Source organism: Ascidiella aspersa, chromosome 7 (assembly GCF_963924565.1).
Source record: "Ascidiella aspersa chromosome 7, kaAscAspe10.2, whole genome shotgun sequence".
Taxonomy (NCBI): domain Eukaryota; kingdom Metazoa; phylum Chordata; class Ascidiacea; order Phlebobranchia; family Ascidiidae; genus Ascidiella; species Ascidiella aspersa.
In genome coordinates, this window is record NC_139453.1 from 13,298,431 (window position 1) to 13,321,947 (window position 23,517).

The window sequence follows — 23,517 nt, forward strand, 5'->3', positions numbered from 1 at the left end:
CGACAGTGGAAAACTACTTACAACTTTACAACTGAGTGCCCATGACTGTTTTGCGTTTTTGTGGGTGATTCCCCACGATTACGCATGTCACGAGCAACGTATATCACCCAAAATTTTGGTAAACACGCTCATTCAAGGATTGTGCGTTCAGGCAGCATGTAGAAGTTCATTGGAGCTAGCATTGTTTCGTCTGAGTTGCCGCTTTACGCATGGTTCTAAACACATTTTGTTTTATAGATTTTTTATTTATTTATATTTATTTATTGTTGCAAAATTCGATTGTCAGACTAATGATTGCACGGGCGCAAGCTGCACTGCTCATCTGTTTTCTAACAGGGTTTGCATCTGCCACGACTGTAATAAGTCAGGCTGATCCCAACCTGTTGTCCACAAAGGTCAAAGAATTGACTGAACAGTCACTGAAGTTTAAAGAATTGCAGGTGGGCTTCAATTATGCGATAGTTACCTATATACGCTATCATGCCTAATTTTTTGCTCTTTTGGTTTGAGTTGAGATGTGTTTGTTCGTCCTGGTGACATTTATTTTTCACCTTTAGTTAGATGTTAACTGTTCCCATAAATATTTTATGCACGCGTTTTATTTCAGAATTATCTGGATACTTTGCCTTACGACCGCATTGACCTGCTGGGATTTGATTTGCTAAACGCGGTAAGTACAAGCAAAAACTATTTTTTAACTAATTAATTGTGGTTAGGAAAAAAAAAATAGTTTTCTGCAACTAAACTAGTAAACATCTTGTGTCCTAAATGTGCTTGTTTATAACTCCAAGGGCGAAATATGTTTAAAGCATTGCTAACGTGAAGTGATTAAATAATTTATATGCCCTGTGTTTGTTGCTCAACATTGCCCTAATCTGGTTTGCGTTGAAAGCTTTTTTTGCTGGCTTATCAATTGAAATTTACCGACAGGCGACAATACCTAGTGGATTTTTATTTTAGGCCTACCGTGTAACCCAACGCAACAACAAAGCAGGTTGTAAACATAAACATTTACCTGACGCAGTTAAAAATAGGTACGTCATTCTTGGCTACACAATAGTATTGTCCTCATTTAATCTGAGATGACTCACCTCAAACCAAGTTATAAGCATTTTCTTTAAATGCGTAATGTAGTGATAATGACAAGCAATTTAGTTAAATCGTATTTGCAAGACAGGACGTTAAATAAGGTTTCAATTGTATAAAACTGCAGTGGGTGATAGCCTTATATTATTTGCCTCTTGACTTTGATGTGAAGAAATATCAACCCTAACACCTCATATCACTTGCCCTAAGCCAAAAGGACGTTATTGTTCACAAATTAACCGCATGGCTAACTGAGTTTAGGCAAACGTCAGATACGAACCGTTGGTTTGGTTGCTTAAGTAACCTGATCGACAGCAAGTCATGCGAAACTCCAGCAGTTAAGCACTCATCAGCAAATCAGTAACCTGCTTATCTCTACCTTTTAACTGACACCTCAACAAGAAAAAGTCACTTGATGCCAGTAAACGCAAATTGGGAAATCTTTTATTTGTTGGCGTGCCAGATGGCAAGAAGTCATTGCCTTTTGTCGTTTAATCGTAGTTGAGTGCTATTCATAAAATGGGTTATTGGTGAACATATTGCGTTAACAGTGACGTTGTTTCCCATCCACTAACGTTGAACATGTTGATTAGGGATGTCCGATACGAAATTTTGACAGTGAAATACAACCGTCCGATAACATAGCCTACCAAAGTTGTCATTACTGTTATAAAGTAAGCAAAGTTCTTAATATGACAATAGGTTAACGTTAACCTAAAGGTTTTAAAGATATTAGGCTATTGCGTAAGCATAAAAAGCGTATTGTTATTGTTAGTATTCTCGTAATCTTATAATTTACGGCGAAAATCCTCGGAAAGGTAGACAGCTATATGCATTGGATCGCAACGGCCGAAATGCAGCTTTTATTTGGTAATCGATCAGCGAACGTCCTGGTGTCGAATGAGTGTCAATACTACCACTTATAGAATCGGGTATCGGCTCATATACAATTCTATCAGATATCTCTAATAATAATCCACATAATTGTTGTATTTCTTAGAAGTTGCTCGCATTGATTGATAAATGCCCTTTTAGGTAAAATTTATACTTCGATATTAATCAGATCTATAAAACAACATTGCTAATATGCGAAAAAACAAATTTGGTTTTACTAATTTTTGGAGTTTTAAAAGAAGAATGACAGTTAAAATTTGTCAAGTGTCACCATTTCATTCGCTGCTATTTATTTCCAAATTTTAGATGAGCAGCGCTTTCGAGCGCAAGTTTCAAAGCCGGACAGAGGCCGTGAAGAAATTGGCAACTGCAGTTCGGTCGTCGTACAGTGGAACGAGCTCACCTTCTTATAAATGCTGCCTAATACCATCAGGACAACTGGAACACGATACGCGATTTAAACAACCTGTAAGCGTGAGATTACTTAGTGGTCAAAATTTCTCGTTTGGGCTGGTAAAGACTGCTTCATACCTTCATTGTAAAATAATTTATACATCAGTGTTTCAAAACTTTTCTTTCCACAGCCCCTTTTCGTATTGGTCCGTCGCCTTACTCTCTTACCCCAGACATTAAATAAGTATCATATTACATACTGATACAATGCATTAGTGCTGTGTAATGCGTTGTTTTTGCAACGTAACAACACCATTGGAATTTTTAACTTTATTTTAATCTAATACGTAAAAGTAAGCAAGGACACCGTATGTCAGCAAATTCAATAAAATGAAGTTTTAGAATATCACAGGGGTTGTGCTCCCCTGTAAATAACCATAGAGCACGACAATAGTTTCATTTCTTTCAGGTTTCGACTTCTCAAGTTTGTGAGTTGATTTCGTCCAACGCACCGAGCTCGTCCACTAGATTGCAAAGTGGTTTCAGCAGAGCTTGTATGGACAATCTTGCCAGCGTCCCTTCCATGAAGTGGCAGTATTTCGGAAGTGAGCAGGGCGTCACAACACAATTTCCCGCCACCAAAGCGACGAAATGCGGAAACTTTGACAATCGCTTCAGGTCTAATGGTGATTTAGGAAATATAATTTTGCTTGATATCTTTTAATGAGGATTGCTACATCAAGCAAATTTTCAGGTCATTTTATTGCTGCAGTCGTAAAAATGTTCTGTTTTTTCTATTGTAAATTTTTAGAAGTGTTTTTCTCATTTCCGACTGCCGGAACTTGTTTAAATTGTGAACGATAAAATGTTAAAAGTGATACGACCTGTCTTTATAGGGCATTCGTCCGGGTTAAAGCCTTGAAACACACCATGCATCGTTTGGCAAACAAATTTGAAGATGTATTTTCTAACAAAATATTTGTTTTCCTGATGCAGACCGTGGTACGTGCAAGCCAATGTTCCAATACCAAAGCAAGTTGTCATCGTTATAGACCGAAGCGGTTCAATGAGTCAAGAATATAAAGGAGTGTCGTACATGAAACTTGCAATAGAAGCTGCGAAAACAGTGATAGACACTTTAAATCCCTATGACAAGGTTTGTTGCAGGATACTGTACATACTTGATTTTTGTGAAAATGAATATCATACTTGTGTTAATGTAAAAATACTGTAAAAATAAACAAAACTATTGTATTTTTAATGAATCCTAACTGTTTTTGTTTGTTTCTGGGTTCGTTGAATGGATGCCAGTCTAAATGTGTCAAATAAACAAACCTAACGTTATTATGCGTTACTTTGAATTCCGATGTATACATTTAAGCCAGATAGCTGAATTTAATGCTTTAATGAAAACAATTTTTTTAAGTTTGCTTTTATCGCTTTTTCGTCGAGTGCTGAACTCTTCACGGCCAGTAAGATCCCAAACGGCACCTGTTACAGAACAAGCTTCGCCCAGGCAACGCCAAAGAACAAAAAGCTCGTTAAAGAGCACATCGACGATATTTATCCAAGCGGTAAACTTCAATGTTGTCCGCAAATCATTGGAATTTATTTAACTCTAATTTTTTGTTGTATAAATATGTCTATCGTAACGTTTTATTAAACCTGCAAATTATGTAATGCTGGAAATAGTGTCTCGTAAACAATATTTACGTTTGATAGACTTTGTCATGCAAATTTAAAACTTTCCTGTATATATTTCAGGTGGAACAGGATTTGTGGCAGCATTGCAAGCAGCATTCACATTTTTTGATCTGGTCAAAGACGACACTGAAGGTTGGACAATTTAATGGATAATTTACACTATGGTTTTGGCTGTTGACTACACTGGTGACAATGTATAGAATTCCACAATTTCCTTCCGGGCAAACTGTTAAAAGAAAGATTGCCTGTAATGGAGGAGTTTCTTCAAATTATCAATAATTTTTCAAATTGTCCAAAAAAGGATAACAATAATTTTAAGTAATATTGTGCCTGATAACTCTTTGATAAATACTTTAGCAAAACTTTTAAATTTGCCTATAGCTTTTTTTACTTTTTTGTTAAATAGTTTGATAAAAATCTGGGCTGTGTCCAACATGATTTGTCATGGGACAGAAACAATGCTTTAATATATGCGTTTTTAGATGAATACGATAAGAAAATAACCTGAATTTGTCAAGGAACAACACAGTTAAAATAAAGTTAAACGTCTCTCACAAATTTGTTTACGTTTATATAAACAAGTTCGTGTTGAAATAAGTGTAAATTAACAACAAAAGTTTTAATATGGTTATCCCTTTCATTCGGGTGACTGATATTCAAAACGTATTTCGTGGTTATAAGTGCAACAAAGGGAGGGCTTATTGTGCAATGCGTCAAAAAATTCAAATTAACTACTTCCGGATTTTTTTTATTGAAAAAACTTGTGAAACCTAAAATAGATGGTTTATAGAGCGTACTATTTTTTGATACATCAATTGCTTTTTGTTGTGCCTAATGTGTAGCCTATTATTAAGTTTTTTAGGGATTAGCCTATTCTATAATTCAGGGTTCATTATTTTTTCCATAAGTTTCCACCAAATGAAACACCATCCGGAAGTTAACAGAATATGTGCGTTTATTAATTGAAACTAACTGCAAATCCTAATAAACCCAAACTTTTTTATTAGGCCCTAACACTTAATTAGCAACACAAACAATTATTAAAAAGCCCAAAAAATCAACTGACGGCAATTAACTAAAAATAAAAAAAAATTAATGATTTATATGTAACTGTTTATAGCAGTGGTTTGGGGATTTCGTGGTTGAGTTTGGGTTTGGACAATTTCATCATCATTTAAAGAAGATATGGTGTGCATACGTTAAGTGGTGCAGGATAATTGAAAACAACTGTATTACTAAGTCTGGTAATGAAAAGTACCGTGTTAAAAAATGTTTAAAAAAACGTTCAGTAAAATGATTTGTTTACAAAAGCAATAAATACTGAATTACATAGAATAAGAAAAATTTGAGACAGAAACTTCCCTAATTTCGTAAAATATTTTCGCAATGGACCAGCTTAGGTAACGTGTCATCTAGGATAACCTTCCTCTCAAACTATTCACGATTTTGCTTAATAGCGCAATTTGTTACAGCAGATAAGGTTATGCTGTTCATGTCGGACGGGAAACCAAGCGATTCAACAAGCAACATTTACCAAACCATAACCTATAGGAACCGGAACCTTAACAATTCAGTGATTATAATGACGTATGGTCTTGGATCTGGCGTAGGTTCGTGTTTATTTTTGTTTTCAAACGTGTGGCATAACATCCCCTGTGTTAAATTTTTTACAACCCTCTGAATAAACTTTTGTTATTTATTTCTTTTATAAGTTAAACGTTTTGAATTTTCTTAATTAAAAGAAAACAAAAGTACGGTATTTTATTTCATCTGTCTTAAATATAGTTAAATTTTTTTCAGACTCAACAGTTTTGCAGAATATGGCAAAATCCACGGAGATAGAGGTTGGATCCGATAACAAGGTTTGACTATTCCATTGTTTTGATGATAATCTGTTGAAAGTTTTTTAGCATAATGGATATTTTGTTTCATCTTTGATGTCTGTTATAGCTTGAATTGATGGTGGTAAAAAAAATTCAATAAAGAAATGCAGGTGACTCCAGCGTAACACGTTAGGTTGCACTATTACTCATTTCGACCACAAGTAAAAATAGAATATATTGTTATTTATAAAAGACCATGGTAGGCTAAATTTACTCAAAATAGGATCTGAAACTCTATTAAAAAAAATGAAGGTTTGTTGCATTATTTTCCTAATTTTATATATGTATAGAAAAATTTCATTTATTAAATTTTTTCGATTAGGGTGAATTTAAAACTTTCGTTTCAGTTCCGGTTCGACTAAATTTATTTTCAAAACCGATTAAAAAGTTACGGTTCGGAAACAATAAGAGTTGCGTTAAACCTAAAAAATCGTTTAATAAATGTAGAGAATGATTGTTTTGAACTGTAACCCGTATTTCATCTAAGTTTCGTGACGTATTAAATGCCAAACAGCTCATTATTGAAATATCTCAAAAAAACGTTTTGCTTACTGAAATGAACATATTTTCATTCATTTTTTGCACTGTTGTAACGTATGTCACTTTTTTGTGAGTTATCTGAGATATAAAGTTTATCTCGAAACACTTTTATGATTTTACATTTATTCAAAAATAATTTACAAGTCTGATAAAATAGAGTTAACGAATAAAAGTTATCCTATGCTTTTCATTGTACTAATCGCCAAACAACTTTTTATTTAAATACTAATCAAAGAAGGAAAATTCGGACATTGCATTAAACACAAGTTGTAAGGTCATGCTGGAGTTAACCGCTTTTTAACAAGTTAAAGTTCGGGTTTCTCTAAAACATTGGGTTATTGTTTTGATTTCATTAAATAAAGATGATTTTAATAACTATTTCTGTGCTATTTGCAGCAAGGCCAATATACAGCAATTTCAACACCTTCGAATTTGCGAAATAAAATGGCGTCATATTACAATTTCTTTTCAATTCAAGGACAGCGAATTACAAAACCAGTGTGGACAGTACCTTATCTTGATGGCTGGGGTTTAGGTAATGGAATAATGTATTGAAATGTCATACAATTTTTTTGATTATTAATATTTATCAACCAATATTAGGAAATGTTTTTATTAAATATTTGCATTTTTGTAGACCTGTACTTCATTGTACAGGATAAATCCAGGCAATTTACTTTATTTATTGGTCTATTTTATTATTGTTTTACCAGGGTTAATGATCACGGCAGCTTTGCCAGTTTATACAAGCAATCTAATAGGAGTTGCCGCAGTGGACATAACTATCGAAGAGCTGTTGGCCGAATCAAGTTTCTTTAAACCAACTGAACTCTCTTACTCATTTGTTATTAATAAGAAAGGTAATGTATGCTTATAGTAAGGAAAGATGTTCCTGAGACCTAATGTTTTCGAATTGTTAACTGTTTAGGATTTTACAGTAAATTTGCAGGCCCACCGTACGTAGCTTAACAGATTTCATTTTATATCGTCCATAACTCGTTATCGACATTCATGGGTTTCTAAGTTTATCTTGGTGGCATGAGAAGTGCCAAATGACTAATATTGCATTTTTAACTTATTAGTAAATTCCAAATTCTGAAACACATGTTCCGTTATAGGTTTCAATTTATATTAGTGGAATCCAAAACTAGTGGAATCCAAAAAAGCAGCGGGTGGCTGTCAGTCAATCACTGCTTAGCTAACATTTATGTAAACATGTAAAAATTAAGTGAAACTGTGTAATATTAAAATATATATTTTAGTAATCACCTCGGTATTGACAGTTTTGTTTTACGATACATTTATTAGATAAGTATACTTGAATTTTAGGTCTGGTCATCAACCATCCCTTATTTCCCACCGTGACCACGGGCGAACCATTGTTTGTCGAAGTAACCGCATTTGAGTCGGACCCGCAATTCCTTTCTGTATTTTCATCAATGAAGAGGTAAACGAGTATTAGAGTTTGGTTAGGAAGCCAATAAAAGTTACGAATGTTTTAATATTTCGAACCTTGCGCTAACCCAGCGCCACAAAACCTTTAATGTCGAATAATTTACCCACAAAAACACGAAATGATTTAACCATTATAAATACTATTGAATTATCTCCACTATTATCTGCAACGCGTGTAACTATGTAGGTTTATCAGAAATTATAAAATAGGAACCGATACCTCATAGCAACAGTGCAAAACCAAAAATACATTGTTGTTGGCTTTTTACCTATTTTGCGCCCAGTTTGGCCTGGTAACGTACAGCTGTCAGAAAACAGAATGTGAAAACAAAGATTTATGAAGTTCCAAAGTTTGCCCAATAAAAGATAAAGTTCGTCCAATGAAAGGATATAATAACTGGTAGAAGAAATGAAAGGCATAACGTCTTGCAAACCTGGGCAATTATCGCCTAGCATTTTTCATACAAGTTATGCTACACTGAGAAGTTTCATTTGGGCCGTAGGCTATATTATACACAATATACTGACGAGTCACCGTTTTGTCAGATCCCATTCATACGTGAACACATTCAAATATATTGAAGGGTCCCTAATTAACCATATTTATAGCCCGGGATCCAGCAACAAAAGTTAATTTATCGCAGTTCAATGTTTCACGAAGTTAATTTACCGCAGTTCATTGTTTTAAATTGTACACTCATTCTTTAACAAGGGTAGAGAAGCTTTGGCTCTCGAGCCATTTAGGGCTCTTTGAATACCGTCATATGGCTCTTATGATAAAGTAATCTTGCTCGCAAATAGATCTGAGCTATCATTTATTATCATGGCATGAATAAAACTCCACGCGGCCATGACTCCTTCCAAACTGTATTTTTTTAACAAGTTTAATAACACTTGAATAAAACTCCACGCGACCATGAACCCTTTCAAACTATGGGTAATAGCAAAATTTTTCTCGGTCTGTTTTTTCGTGGCTGTTAGCCGATTTGATGAAACTCAGTAACCGAAGTTTTGCAAACTTAGCCACAGTACTTTTTCGCGTTTACTTTAGAATTAGATGTTGAAATATATAACAAGACTCTCATGGAAATACAACCAAAAATATTCGGCTTTTATGGCTTTTTCAATTGAAAAGATTTCCGACCCCTGTTCTACAACATGTTTAATCCTATTCAGCGGCGGGTCAGGTAACAAAACCTTCATGTCCACCCGAATACTTCCCCAAGGCGACAGCACAAATTATCCGGTGAGGAAGGTTCGAGTGCAATCCACATACTACTGGAAACAGGTTTGAAAATCAATAATTTTTGACGGTTGCTGTTTCGCCATATATATATATTGCTGCCATTAAATCGTGAAACGTATAACATTTGTAAATCTTCGGGTTTGTAGTTTTTCAGTATCGGTTTAATTCTATTTTGGCGTACCGGTACTTGCCTTAAATATTGGGTTTGTTATCGTTGTACAAAATTGTTTACGACTTCCAACGTGGTATTTTGGTTTGCCATGCTGTTGAATTATTATATCGATGTTTTTAGATTTCAGGAACTGAATTTTCGCTTTGCCTGGTTTTGGCTGACAACGATCAACAAGTCTTGCTTCAAAATCTCGGCTCTCTTCCCTCAGATTCCTTTCTATATCATCGACTCGACCTGGTTCAACCTAAGCAACAGTGTTATCATGGAAACAACTTTTGCTCAAAGGGTTAGAGTGTTCAATGCATGTAATGCGGAAATAAGTCAATTATTCCACGCCTGATTCGGCTTAAACATTTTTTCCCACATGGATTTTGTCGAAATTAGTAATAACAAAATGCATGCTGTTATATCTAATGTAATGTTTAGGACATAAGTATATTTATCATATCAGGGTTAGGTCGAGCATTTATTGGAGTAGTCGCTTATTTACATTAGTATAAGATTAACGCACAGCACAATAGATAGTTAGAAACATGTGACTACAGAGCACGTGGCTGAGGGACGGCGGGTAACCTCTCCCAGTAGAACGGCGTGATTATGCCATGACTGAAACGAAATATACAGTACGTTCCTGCAATATGGTGCCAAAAGCCAAAATGTTAATAGCTTTTCGGATCTGCCAAAATTTCTCACTGTTCGCTATGTTATATCCAACATGTATGTCTGCTCCTTAAAACGTCACAATGTGCATTTTATAACGTTTAGGACCTAAGAAAATTTATCGGGCCACAATTAGCTTTGAAACAAAATAAACAATCTGTTGTTGAGTTTTTCTTCAACTTTTATCATTTTGCTGCAGACCAAAGCTCAGTTGCTCTGGCGGCGAGGGCCTTCAAAGACCCTGAGCAATATATTTCTGTTCCTGAGACGGTAAATGACGTTACAAAAATGGCAAACTACATGGAGGGAAAGACGAGTAGTACCGTTTTAAAGGTATGCGGTTGTCGGTTCGTTTAACTTAGGTACATCGTTATGAAAAGCGTTTAATGCCTATTCCAAATCTATAGCAGCTGTGACCTTTCTCCAATTACTGTCTGGCTTGCACTCTCAAAGCCTTTTAAAAGGAATAATTTTAAGAATACTTTTTACTCTTACCAAAAAATCAATTTTTTTTCATTAAAACAAAATAGTCTATTTAGTTTTTATCAATTGTAAAACTAAAATATGTTATTCAATTGGAAAATAATCACTGCATCACTGCATGGAATATAACCTACCCGTTTGGTTTTGTAGATTTATATAAGTGAATTATGAAATCACTAATTTTACATGTCAGGCTGGCGTGAAAAATGAGGTGGTGGCCACTTACAAAGCAGAGGAACTTTGGAAGAAGATTGATGAGGACGACTTGAGTAAAAACGTCTTCTGGAGATACGTAGCCACAAAGGAAGGCATGATGCGCATCTTTCCGGGGACTCAGTTGCCCAGCAATTTTGATCCAACCACGCGATCCTGGTGAGTTAATTCATAGGCTTGATTCTCATCAATAATAATCTAAAGGATTTTAGGAAGCAAGGTGTCAGTGTGGCAAACTGATGTGTAAAAAATGAAGATATATTTGCCGCCCGTACACGTAAATGACGACAATGACTTCATAAGGGAGCAAATATTTTCAGACTGTCCTGCCATGGTCTTCGTTCTAATTAAGAGACGGCGATGATGCCTTATTTTAAGGCGAAATACATATTTCTCTTTTAAATGACTAGATTTTATTAATGACTGACTTTGACCAAGACAGGAAAGTCTAAATAATATTGGAAAGGTTCACTGTGTTTCAACTTTTGTTTGTCAAAGTAGCCACTTATCAATTTGCTGTGAACGTTGAGATATAACCCAGCCTATATTATCAAACATATCCTGCTTTATGCCCCCCCGAGTGTTTATCGTTTTAGTCAATAAAAATTATTTCTTTAAATCCAGGTACGAATACACGCTAGCAAACCGTGACAAGTACGTTGTAACTCCACCGTACCGTGACGCGGCCAGTACACTCAGTGTGATCTCTCTTTGTCGAGCTCTGTTTGAGGGAAGGTAAGCGAAATGCACCGCGACCCTCACGATAAGCCAAACAATATAATAATGTGTCCCAGTAGCCACAGCTGCTAGTTGATGCAATAAAACGCATTTATAATTCGCGCCTACTCTTGACAGTTTTACTTTTTTCCTGTTTTGCTATCCTATTTAAAAACAAAAACATTTTTCAGTAGTTTCTTGATAATATAATCTATCCAAATTGTACAACATTTTTGGCTGTATTGTTTATTCATGTTGCTGTTTAATAACACATTTACTAAAACTAAAAAACAGACAAGGTGGTGTCCATGATCCAATCAAGGATAAGCTGATTGGAGCAATGGGAGTTGACATTGTGACGCCATACTTCATCCAGATTCTCTCACAGCTCTATCCATTCTGCAACGAAACAAGTCGATACTCGTGAGTGCGATCACTAAAACTTTAACCTTAACTTTTTTATTATTAAACATATTATTTCAAACATTCTTCGTTCGGCAGGTGTTTGGTGATTGATCACTCCGGATTCGTGATTGCTTCGCCTTCTTTCCTGAAAGCTCCTGAAACAGCATTTAACAGACATATCGCTGCAGAGGACAAAAACCTGGCCGCCGCCTTATTCGCCGCTAACATTCTGAAGCCGGCTCAATGCTCTAATATTGAAAACGGCCTGATTCAAAAAACCTTTACGGTAAAACGCTCGTATATTAATCAGGGATCTGCTAAGTATTTTATGTAACACACGGTGACATGGATAATGTGTTTCAACCACAGATCACAGTAAAACGATAGGTTGATATTCATTTCGAACTAAAAATAATTGAATGAAATTTACATATTTTGTATCTTACAGTTTGTTCGTTTACAATGTAGACTTTTTATCATATCTTGGTATTTTTAAAACTTGCCGCTTGTTTAAGATTTCTGCCAACCAAAGCACGTACATCGGTCGGACCTTCTACCCCGACTGCTATTATTTCGAGTTGAAGCCGGTAGAGGGCACCAACGCGCTTATGCTCATGGTCGACAAATCTTCAAAGCGATGTTCGAACTTTGTCATATCAAGTTGTAGATGCACTCAATCATACAACGCGGATGTAAGTAACTTCTTTAAAATATATGTTTGCAAAGCTGCGTTAGCTTTTTAAAAAAATTTTTTTTTAATTACATGGAGTTCATTTAGATAGTAGTTCAATTTTTTTGTTCCAGACGCCAACCTGCTCATCGTCTGCTTACACTAACTGCTCATGTCCATGCACCACCTATAATGGAGCATTTCACCCGTGCGAAAACCAATACCTAATTGACGGGTAAGAAATACACGCTTTGTCACATTTGAAGTTGTTGTTTCTTCCAAAACTAATTAGGTTTGCATAGGCAACCCTGACAAATAGTTTCTAGTATAACACCCTTGTGGTAGTAAAACAGTTATTGTTTCACATATAAAATATTTATCAAGATCGGGGTTCCACTGTACTGATTTTTAATTATATTTTTTTACTAAACATAAAGGCGGGGATTTTTACTTCTTCTAAAAAGGAAAGCTTTGTTGCTTCATTTTAAATTCTGTTAATATCTGGATGAAAGTCGATATAAAATCAATTTCATTTATTCATACAAAACACGAAGGTATTTTTTTCTGCCTGTTTGGGGATAAATAATTGGCCTCAATGTATGACGCTTTTTTATTCAACCTGAAGTTGACATATTTGTGTCACGAAGGATCTAAACAAAATAATAAAATATAGAATGACCATGTGACAAATGCACACTAGGAATTTAGTATGCCGCTATAACGCACAATTTGGGGCAATGTAACTATATTCAATATTAAATTCAAAATATCCTACTATTCTAAAGTAGTAGATATCTGCTATATTTTCTTTCGACTTTTGACAAAATTGGCGGTTTCGATACATACATGGTTTTACAGCGATTTCTGTTTTAACCGTACAACCTGCTCCCCTTTTTCAGTTCGACACCCCCGCCGTGCACCCCGGATCAGGTCGATCTTACAAAAGTCGGTACACCTCCAGTTGACTTAACCACTCTTGGCAAGTGTTACAACATTGCTTTTACCGTACCCCGAAACAGCACCGCCAATGCCGGCGGCCAATCCACGAATATCACAATTATTGTGGTGTGCGTCGTGGTGGGTTTGATTTTGCTTGCAATCATCTTCATGTGCTGCAGGAAGTGGAAGAGCGGTGCTTCCGTTGGACGTTCGGTAAGAACATAAAACTATTACTATTTACTTCAGTGACAGTTTACACTTGAAATAGTAAAAAATACACTTGTACAAATAATCCTTGAGCTGAGTAATCGTGACAAATTTTACATGAACAAAATTTTTCGTTTCCCAACCTTTTTTACACTAGTGCCCCCTTGGGCTCAATATTATTTCATATCGCCCCCCTCATCTTGCTTTACAGTAAAGTATTATATTAATCGTTGTCTAACATCATATTGTCTTCACTTTCGATTCGATAAGCTGTCAGTGATATTTTAGGTTGCCTAACATACATTCACTATTGGAATTTATACATACATTATTTCACCAGGTTATGTCATTACCAGGAAAAATTCATATCTTTCTGCACCAAGACTTCAAATCCTTTTCTAGTCGCGGGCCGCAACCAAACTCATAAATGTCTCTGTGGGCCGCGCAAAATGTTAACTTAGAAAAATGTTAGAACAACTGTGAATCAGGCGGGCCTCGGATTTTTTTTATCCATACTAATAATGAAAAGTGTAATAGTGTTTGTTAATGTTTTGAAGTCCGGGCGCACCTGGCGATCGAAGCGAGCGCGATTTTTTGGGGTATAACGGCATTTCTTTTAAATTTCCTGCTAGTTTTTATTTACCGTTAAAAAATATATGTCTAATATTTTTGAATACGTTTTCCGTTTGTCCGCGACACACTTGGCAGCCTTCCACGTCCCAACGGTAAAGAAGCGCTGATCTAGTCCAAAGACAGCATCAAAACGTAAACAAACTGGACGTAGAAAGACATTCGCGCAGCGCGAAAATTTTTCGCCCGTACTAAGTTAAAATAGTCAAAAAGTATTTAAAATGGACTCGTGTCTAGTTGTCAAAGAGGCGGCGGGTCGAGGGCCGTAGATTGGCGACCCCTACTTTAAATATACAAACATTTTGCCGCGTATAAAACGGTGAAACGCGCCAACAACCAACAGCTTTACATAAGAAAGCCAATTATTACGTAACAATGGTCGGAAAACTACTACAAGTTCGCAGTACGGAAGTAGCCATTTAAGGTTAAAAGTTACCTACGTCCTACAGTGCTGTTTGTTACTATTTTTATGTGAACATTTTATCAAATTTTGATATAAGAACTTTCATGTAACACCCCCTTATGTGCGTTCAGCGCCCCCAAATCATGAAAAGACTCAAAACGCCCCCTTGGAACTCGCCAACGCCCACAAGGGGGCGGTACCGCCCACGTTGGGAACCTCTGCATTAAACGATGATATAAGAACGTATTTGTGCATTCAATAAGAATTGTGCAGATTAACTTTACTTGGCCGGGTAAACAGAAGTAAACATACTTCGCTATGAAAACCGAAATATTTTTTTTAGTTAACGGGAATGGTCAGCAACAGATTTCCTAATTATTCCTCTGGAAGACACTAAGTATAGAAGACCAATTGTTACTAAAAATGTCATCGAATAATATCGTAAACAAAATAAACCTTTGTCTTTTCATAAACTTATCAAATTAAGTTATGGTCCTTACCACAAGCATACCATATTGAATGCCTTTTTTATCACGTTCTACTTTTGCAGTTATACACAATTTGGGGTGCTTATAAATCCACTTTCCAACTTTTTTTTGTTGTACCAGTGTATACCGGTATATCGTCAACAATTTTCAGTAAAACAGTCGTCGCAGGCATTAAATGTTTTACTGAACAAAAAAAGATTTCTTACTGTTTCTATTTTTCAAAATAATCCATTCGTTTAACAATATCCCAAGTGATCATTTTAATGGCCTAATTTCATAACCTGTTATAGGTGCAATACCTTAAAATACGAGGTTATGAGAAGCTTAAGTTTTAATGGCGCATGCTATTTTTGAAGAATTTCGTCAGAATCAAGCCTGGTTGTCACTTCTTTATTTTTAGGATCTTAGTGCAGGGGAACAACTTTATTAGTCAAGAATTGTTAAATTTTTTTTCAGTATTTGATCTTGAATTAAATTGCCACAGGCTCCAGCAACGATCCACACAGCTCCGGCACCAGCGGCCAACACAAACTACGGATACGCGTCTTCGCCGAGTGCACCCCCACAACCTCCCCCTACCAACCCTTATTACACGGCCGATAAAGCACCACCTGGGCAATTCCCCCCGAGCTATTCCGCGTCAGTTGGCTACAACAACCATCCAATGTAGACGATGAACGCCGCAAAACGAGATTTTCTTATATTGATTTTATTTTCTTATATTGACAAAACGAGATTTTCTTATATTGACGTCAATATCGTCCAGATAAACAAAATATAGGACGTTAAAGCGTTTAAAGGTATTTTTTGAGACTAGTCAAAATATTCTTTCGCGTTCTAGGTTTCGTTGCCTTCAGTTGTTGACCTTTTTTAATGAATTCACCTTTAAAGGTGGAAACTTTTTGCGTAGTGTTATTAAAAAAACAGATCCTCTGGTAATTGTAATTCATTTCTGCGTAGGATCGCAAATCAGAGATAAAATACCCATTTTATTTTGGTACGGGATCAGTACCGATACTGCCCGATTATTGGACGAGAAACAGATATACAATTTGACATCGGGTGTCGGCTCTGATCCGATAATAGCTATACAATCAAAAAGGAATTGTCTGTTTGTAGAAAGCATTTGTTACGCTTCTTGAATGCACTTTTAAAACTTTTTTCTTCTTTAACACTATTTTTTATATTTTGTTTTCATGAATTGTTTAGCGCCATGCTTAGTTGTTTTACGAACTAAACAAACGAAACCAATGCTTGATTATTATAGCTATTCCAAATATGTATCTAAAGAAGCTGTATTTAGGTTAACAAATGTATATCTTATACTAACCTTGTTGTTTCTGAATGATGTAGGAATCCTAAATCACATCAACCTCTGCTTCTGTCATTCGCGCCATTTTATACAAAAGTGGTCGGATCTGAAAAGAATGGCAGTATGGCACTGTTATCTTCCATTAGGCACTGATTTTAAATAAGCAGTTTCCACACGGTTGATATTTAAAACGCATTAAGAGTTTTGCCTTATGATATGTGTAGGCGTAGCCACACTTTACCAAACAGGATTTATTGAAGCTCTCCTTGGGTGCCGTTTTCTCATTTTTATCGTGCCTTTTTAATCGGTTCTATAGTGCGGTATTTTTGCGGCGGCATACGACCGGACGGCGGTCGTGTAATAAATGTCATCGCCTTACTGGTCACCCCGAAACTCTTACAAATCACATTTGTAACAAGGTAAGTAATGCACGTAGATGACGGGATTTAAAAGCTGGTTATTTGAAAATGTTAACATTGGACTGTAAACCATTGCATGTGGTTACAGCAGGCCGAAGCAAATTTCTCTCTGAAACGAATAATTTATAATGATACTACTTCGTCGTTTCGGAAAACCTCACAAATAAAATAAAGCTATTTGCTTGTACCACAGTAGCATTCGTAAAAAGATCAACAACATATATCCCCTTCACATATAACGTGCACGATCAAGTCGGCGACCGGAAGTTTTTGAAAAACCTTAGGGCTACAATTTTCTTTTTTTTGCTACAATTTTCTGGTCCACGGAAGTATTGAATTGAGCCAACAAGACAAGCGTCGACATGAATAATAAGGATCTTATTTGTTGATAGCAAATGAAAGTACCATCTTTGAGGAGCTGCATGATATCCTTATAGCGCAGCACTCAATATTTTTTGGACGCAAATTTTACATTGTCACTAGTATGGACACATCGTCACAAGCGCCTTCAGGGTTGAACACAATAACAAATGGTAAAACACATTAATAAAGCTGAAACGCAACAGTGACATACTAATAGAGTTTTTCAGACTTGCAGTCCACAATTTACTGGAAGCACACTTTGACATGTGGAGCACCACATACTAAAATCTGAACTTTGCAATATGTTTGATATGAAAATCAGTTGGCGTTCTTCAAGCTGTTGATCGTCATTACATTCATCTGGTGGACGGGGCCTTTGTAAGGATTTTCGTCGACTTAAATCCTTCCCAGAACCCAGTATACACGAGATAGCCGGATTGGTCATTTGAAGATATTTATGCGCTTTTGTCTGGTGGAAATATATTGTCAACAAATAAACTAGTGCTCGGCTATCATCAACTTACAGGGACAAAAAGAGTTCTAAAAACAGCAATCAAAACGTCCATCGGTTTTTTGAATTTATAAGCATTTTCAAGCTCAAAATACATTTCAGCTACTCATGAATACGGTTTGGGAAGACCTTATATTCGTCGTCTTTTATAATAGTGACTAGCTCGTCTATCCTAATACACATAAAATTTGCAACAACTGTTTCTCCGTGCAACATTAGTTAGTGAATATGGCAAACAAATACATGTTCGGAATTCCATAATTTGACTTTCAAAGACATCAACAAGAAGGAAACAGCATCACTTTCTCTAAGTGTAAAAATTGTTTATCTAGAAATCTTTGTACGTTGTTCAAGGACTGCACGAATTTGTAATAATGATCATTTTTATCATCGCTTTATATTTTCACATGTCAACGTTATGACAACATTTTATGAATCGCAAACGATTGAAACCCTCCCAAAACACCCTTGCTTGGAGCGCTCCAGTGTAATGCGCATTTTGCAGCCATGCACGCTCTCGCCAATGCTTTTTCGGTAATAAACCCTCGGGCTAGTTCGGAAGCAGCACTTACAGTGGATGTACCGAAAATAAGTTATTGGTAGCGTTCTGCAACAGCATGTTGGTGGAGTTTTAAAACCGAAGAATTTTAGTGGAGTTTTAAAACCGAAGAAATTCAATTCCTGCCATCTTGATGGCCGACATGTTCGGGTACATTTCCGAACGGCGTAGGTTTACAGCATTTACCGACCACAAACCTTTAAAGCGAAAACGGCATATTTTTACAAATGCCAACTCAAGTACGGATGCAGCCTACAGCACATCGCAGAAAGAAAACAAATTTGTGGCAGATGCACTTAGATCTTAACCAAACAATAAATTACATCACATCGACTACGAATCGCGAGCCGCAGCACTTCAATACTTAGAGCTTAAAGACGTGTCCGCTCGAAATCCCGGCTCCAAACCAAAGATTATTGGCACTGCAAGATTTTCGACTTGTTGTGTGGATTATCACGACAATCGATGGTTCAAATTCTGCTTAGTGACGGAGTAGTGCCTCATTTTAAATTTTCCAGGGGTGTCGCACAACAATATAGTTTCATATCTGAACTCAAAAGCGATATTAATACACTTGCAGATATATGCCCCCCGTCCCTTGACATGAGCTTTTAAAATCATTGTAACAAAAAATATAGCAATTGACATTGGGGGTTGCTGATACTAATAAAATAACTAAACGAATAAATACTAATAAAAGTTTATTGCTTGGTGTGTGGCAAGTACGACAAAACGTTTCAAAAAAGAATACATGGAAGGTGATAAATCTACACATTTATAACCTTTGTAATGTTGTTGTATTACTGAGAGTTGTTTTGTAGGAGAACAACTAATAATGGGAAACAAAGTTGAGAAAAAACAAATTGTCATACCAAAGCTATTTCCAAGACCGTATGTCAGTATCAGAACTGAATTGTTGGCATTTCTTGTGGTAATGGTGTTGTAAATATCCTGAACCGCGTTGTTTGGTTGGCTGTCCGACATAAACAGTATGACTTTATCCGCTGTGAAAAAGACGTTTTAAACGCAAGAGACTGAAATGTGAAGAATATCTATATTTCGTATAACAAGATGTCAACAATACTTGCGCTAAAATATTTTGAAAATAAATGTCTTTTAAAAGTAAACTTACCCTTTTTAATGCTTTTGCCAAACTCAAAAAAATCGAATGCTGCGTTTAGTGCAACGAGGTAGTTAGTTCCACCTAAAATGTTGTGCAATACAAAGATTTTATCGTCGACAATTCAAAAATCTTTAAACCAGGCGACACTTATAAATGTAAATTACATTTGGATAGTTACTTTAACCTAATGAAGCAGGGTTGTGTCATATTTTAAATTGTCTTTAAACAACGCTAGCAGATTTACGTTTTATTTAAATAATTTGTTGTACAATATTTCAATTTCCCTGCTATGTTATTTTACTTAATGTTAGCCAAACAAGTTATGTGGTAGGCCTACACTAAAACGTATACAGATTCTTTAATAAAATGTTTTAGAATCCTTAGGCTTCTATTGGGCTAGTTCGGAAAGCAGCACGAAATGATTTAATTAATCCATATTTTCCAAGAGATATCTGCCAAGTTTGGCGTTTTGCGCTCGATTTTGGTTTCTCATTAGATGAAGGCGCGTGACCCAACTACTTAAAAAGTACGTCGCTTCGAACAGTTTGTTAAACCGTAACAAACAAGAACAAAAAACGATAATATCACTTAAAAAAAGGAGGGTAAGAACCCATCAACCCTCCCTGGATACGCCACTGGGGGCAATGGTTAATATATAAATTTTAACCTCCATTGGTAATACATACTACACTTAACAAATAATACTAATAATCGCGTTTTAAAAGTCCAGGGAAGGGAACGAGATCTGCTTATATATATTATACGAGATCTGCTTATGCTGCTCGACTATACTTGATATAACCTACATAGGTCTCAGGGTTGGAAAAAACCTACCGTACTTGGTTTGGTATGCACTTACTGTGTCCAGCAATTCAACACCCTGTAAATCATAACCACTGAAGTTCAGAGTTTCCATATAATCCTGAAAAAATAAAAACATGCTAAAGATTTGCGACGCGAATATGACAGATGCAAGGCTGTATCTCTTCAGGATACATTTACCTTTAAAGCCATGTTTTATTATAAACTTAAACTGTAATGTATATACTATTGCAAGCTACAAAAACCTAATCAAGCCAGCCACTGATCGCAGGTCTAAGCGTGAAGAAAATATTGAGCTGATTTGACTTACAGAGCATATTTACCTGCCTTTTATTTTGATGCTTTGAGCAAGCGTACTGATTACTTTAGTTTCGAAATCAAGTGTAACTTACATGCATTTCCTTGTACTTCAGCGAACGTTCAGTCAATTCCTTGACCTTGTTAGCTAGCAGATTCGAATCGGCTCGGGATATTAAGGTGGAAGAACAGACGAATCCACTTAAAAAACAAACTAACAATGCAACTTGCACTTTCCTGATCATTCTGCACGCTTGTATTACTTATGCCTGGAATTATTTTTGATACGGTAGATTATTATTAAATACCTGGACTTGGAGTTTTACACGTACGCATAACGCAATCAGGTTTTTCCGCCCTAGGCGTTATCACTTTCCAGAAATTTTCCAATACAATTTTTCCGAGTGCAGCGATAACAAAACAGCTATTGTTAGACATTTTTCAGGTTGCTGTAACTTGGATGCGTTGGAATACCAACATGTACAGCATACCTATATCGAACGAAGCAGATTCCTAAATTTATTACCCCAGGAAATCATTTTTTTCTTGTTGATTAATCCACAAGTATGTGATTTTGCTTGTACTTTTGTTTTTCCCACTTTTGCACAACTCAGTTACGATAAGCGATCAATCACAACGTTTATAACCAGAAAAAGGTAAATTACCTCATTGGTCAAATTTGAAAGAATATGTAAAGCAATTGTATTTTTGAACTATATCGTTGCGGTTAGTTTGATCAGGGGTTATATATAATCAACCCAAGACACGGGCCAACAAGTAGCAATTAACGGATACAAAATATTTTTTAATGCGTATATTCTGTGATCAAGTTTTTCTGGAGTTCCACCAGCCCATACAAACTGTACACAATGTATAGTACACCGGATGCCTTGAACTAAAATAAGGGAGGATTAACAAATAAGGTTTAAAAAAGTTTCGCATGGTGTTAAATAGTTCACAAGGTGTTAAATAGTTTTTAGTTGAAAACCGATTATTACGCAAAGTTCGGTTAGTGTTTGCTTTAGCCAAACGTGAATAAATTATACCGACGTTCGTTTCATAAGACCTGGGTAAAATATAGCCGTGGGCCAGCCCGCGAAGCAATTTCCATAACACATTTTAAGCAATAATAGGCCTTTGAGTTATTTCTTTGTTTTAAAATGTTATCTTAAAGTAAAACATCTGCAAGGCATCCCCACCTATTCCAACTTGTTAAAACAAGGAAAAATTCAGCTTTCTTTCAATATAAATCACACTATGATGTGTATTTCAAATCACCTTTTTGACTCGGCACTCCAAGGTATTTTCTGTCCGTCATTTGCCGCCCCTGTCACAAAATAGTCAATACATGGGTTCAATGATCGGGATTTACAGGCGTGGGAAAAAACTATAATATATGTAATATATTCAGTGATACGTTTTAGATAAGTACATGAAGTTTGCTAAAAACGTTTAAGGAGACTTACCTATAGAAGGGGTTTAGTCATAACCGATGTCGCATTACTAGGCGTCTAAATGTAAAATATACACACTTTTAATTTATTTCTATATACGAGCAATGTACACCGACATATAAGCGATAACGCAACAATATTGACGGTATATTTGACGCGAACGGCGGGATATGTGACATTATGCGAGCATCCGGGTGTGTGGCATCATGATAACGGCCGTTATACGTTATGTTGACAATCGTTTATGTAGCCTTGCTTGCATCGTTGATCGACAGATTCGGTGAGTCTGCGATGGCTTTTCGGTGTACTACAGCCGCCCAATTTCATGATAAACGACTAATCCTGGTCCTATTACCCTCCCCTGCTTTTTATTCTGAGGCGCGTAATTATATACTGCCGTTGCATATTTGTTTTAAATTAAGGTATACGCTGAAATGAGAAGTTTTGGGCGGGACATCCAAAACAGCCACACCATTAAGAAAAAATGGTCGAGGTCCACTGTTATAAACCATGATAGAACAAACGTCATTCTTCAATACTTCATAATGTTGCTATTAATACTGATAACAGTACGTAAGCAACGCGCTGATGTTGATCACAAGATCACTACCAAAGTGTGTGGCCACATCACGATGTCTGATGACGACACAAAACGTCATGTATGATTCGTGTGCGACACTAAATTCGCTATGTAATTTAGCTTATGCATTTTATAAAATGCCTTTAGTCGGCTAAACTGAGGGTTAACCGAAAAAAAACTATAGCATCACGTTGCTTACATGTCAAATGGCACACCAAATGACTTTAAACGATAATGGTTACTTGTGTTTGTGTGTATATATAAGATGCAAAGGCAAGGCGGGAATTTACATATGTATAGATGAATATGCTAAACAAGCAAGCATTTCAGATTGCATCAAACTACCACAGTAAATTAACTCTTAAGATTGTAATTCCATGTAAACTGGCTCACACTAAACTTTGTCCTGTAATTAACCAGGTATTGGTTGCTTTTGTTTATGTGTGTTCAATTTTTATAGTAACTCGACCAGATGGTGGCTTTCCCGGAAATGACGCATTGCAACGCGTCAATAAACGTGGCACACCCAACAAGGGGAAGAATAGAAGTAACAACAATGAATCGAAACATGATACCATCTTGCCGATTATTACAAAAACATCAACACACCTTTACTACCACAACGTCTATAGATAATAATTGGATTGACGAAATTCGGAAGTTCGCAAAAACAACATTTTTCCGCATATCAGTTTACCCTTTCGCAACCTTTTGGATGAAGTTTTGTAAAGAATCTGAAAATGTTTTGGGTTGGTTCGTCCTGCTCTAAGCAGGCCCCAGTGGAAAACTACTTACAACTTTAGCATTCAATTCAGGCATTTGAGTAGGAGATTCCCCCCCCCCCCCAATGACGCGTTTTATGTGCTACAGCTACACATATCAGCCCAAA

The 23,517-nt window shown here is 36.2% G+C and overlaps 1 protein-coding gene across 2 annotated transcripts; it reads left to right on the forward strand.

The window, feature by feature from the left end:
* The first annotated feature begins 156 nt into the window (after positions 1–156).
* LOC146137922 (VWFA and cache domain-containing protein 1-like) lies at positions 157–13,687 on the forward strand. 2 transcript variants are annotated; one of them, XM_083394841.1, is made up of 22 exons: positions 157–440; positions 608–670; positions 2,287–2,448; positions 2,843–3,051; positions 3,370–3,529; positions 3,800–3,947; positions 4,138–4,209; positions 5,550–5,687; positions 5,878–5,939; positions 6,897–7,035; positions 7,214–7,360; positions 7,830–7,947; positions 9,132–9,243; positions 9,494–9,659; positions 10,233–10,366; positions 10,710–10,888; positions 11,354–11,464; positions 11,741–11,869; positions 11,948–12,137; positions 12,367–12,543; positions 12,656–12,756; positions 13,421–13,687. In XM_083394841.1, exons 1-22 carry the CDS (start codon positions 210–212, stop codon positions 13,683–13,685), a joined length of 3,213 nt encoding a protein of 1,070 aa, XP_083250967.1. In that variant the 5' UTR covers positions 157–209; the 3' UTR covers positions 13,686–13,687. The 2 variants fall into 2 exon arrangements, with proteins under 2 accessions (XP_083250967.1, XP_083250968.1); XM_083394842.1 differs by having other exon boundaries at positions 5,553–5,687.
* The last annotated feature ends 9,830 nt before the right edge of the window (positions 13,688–23,517 follow it).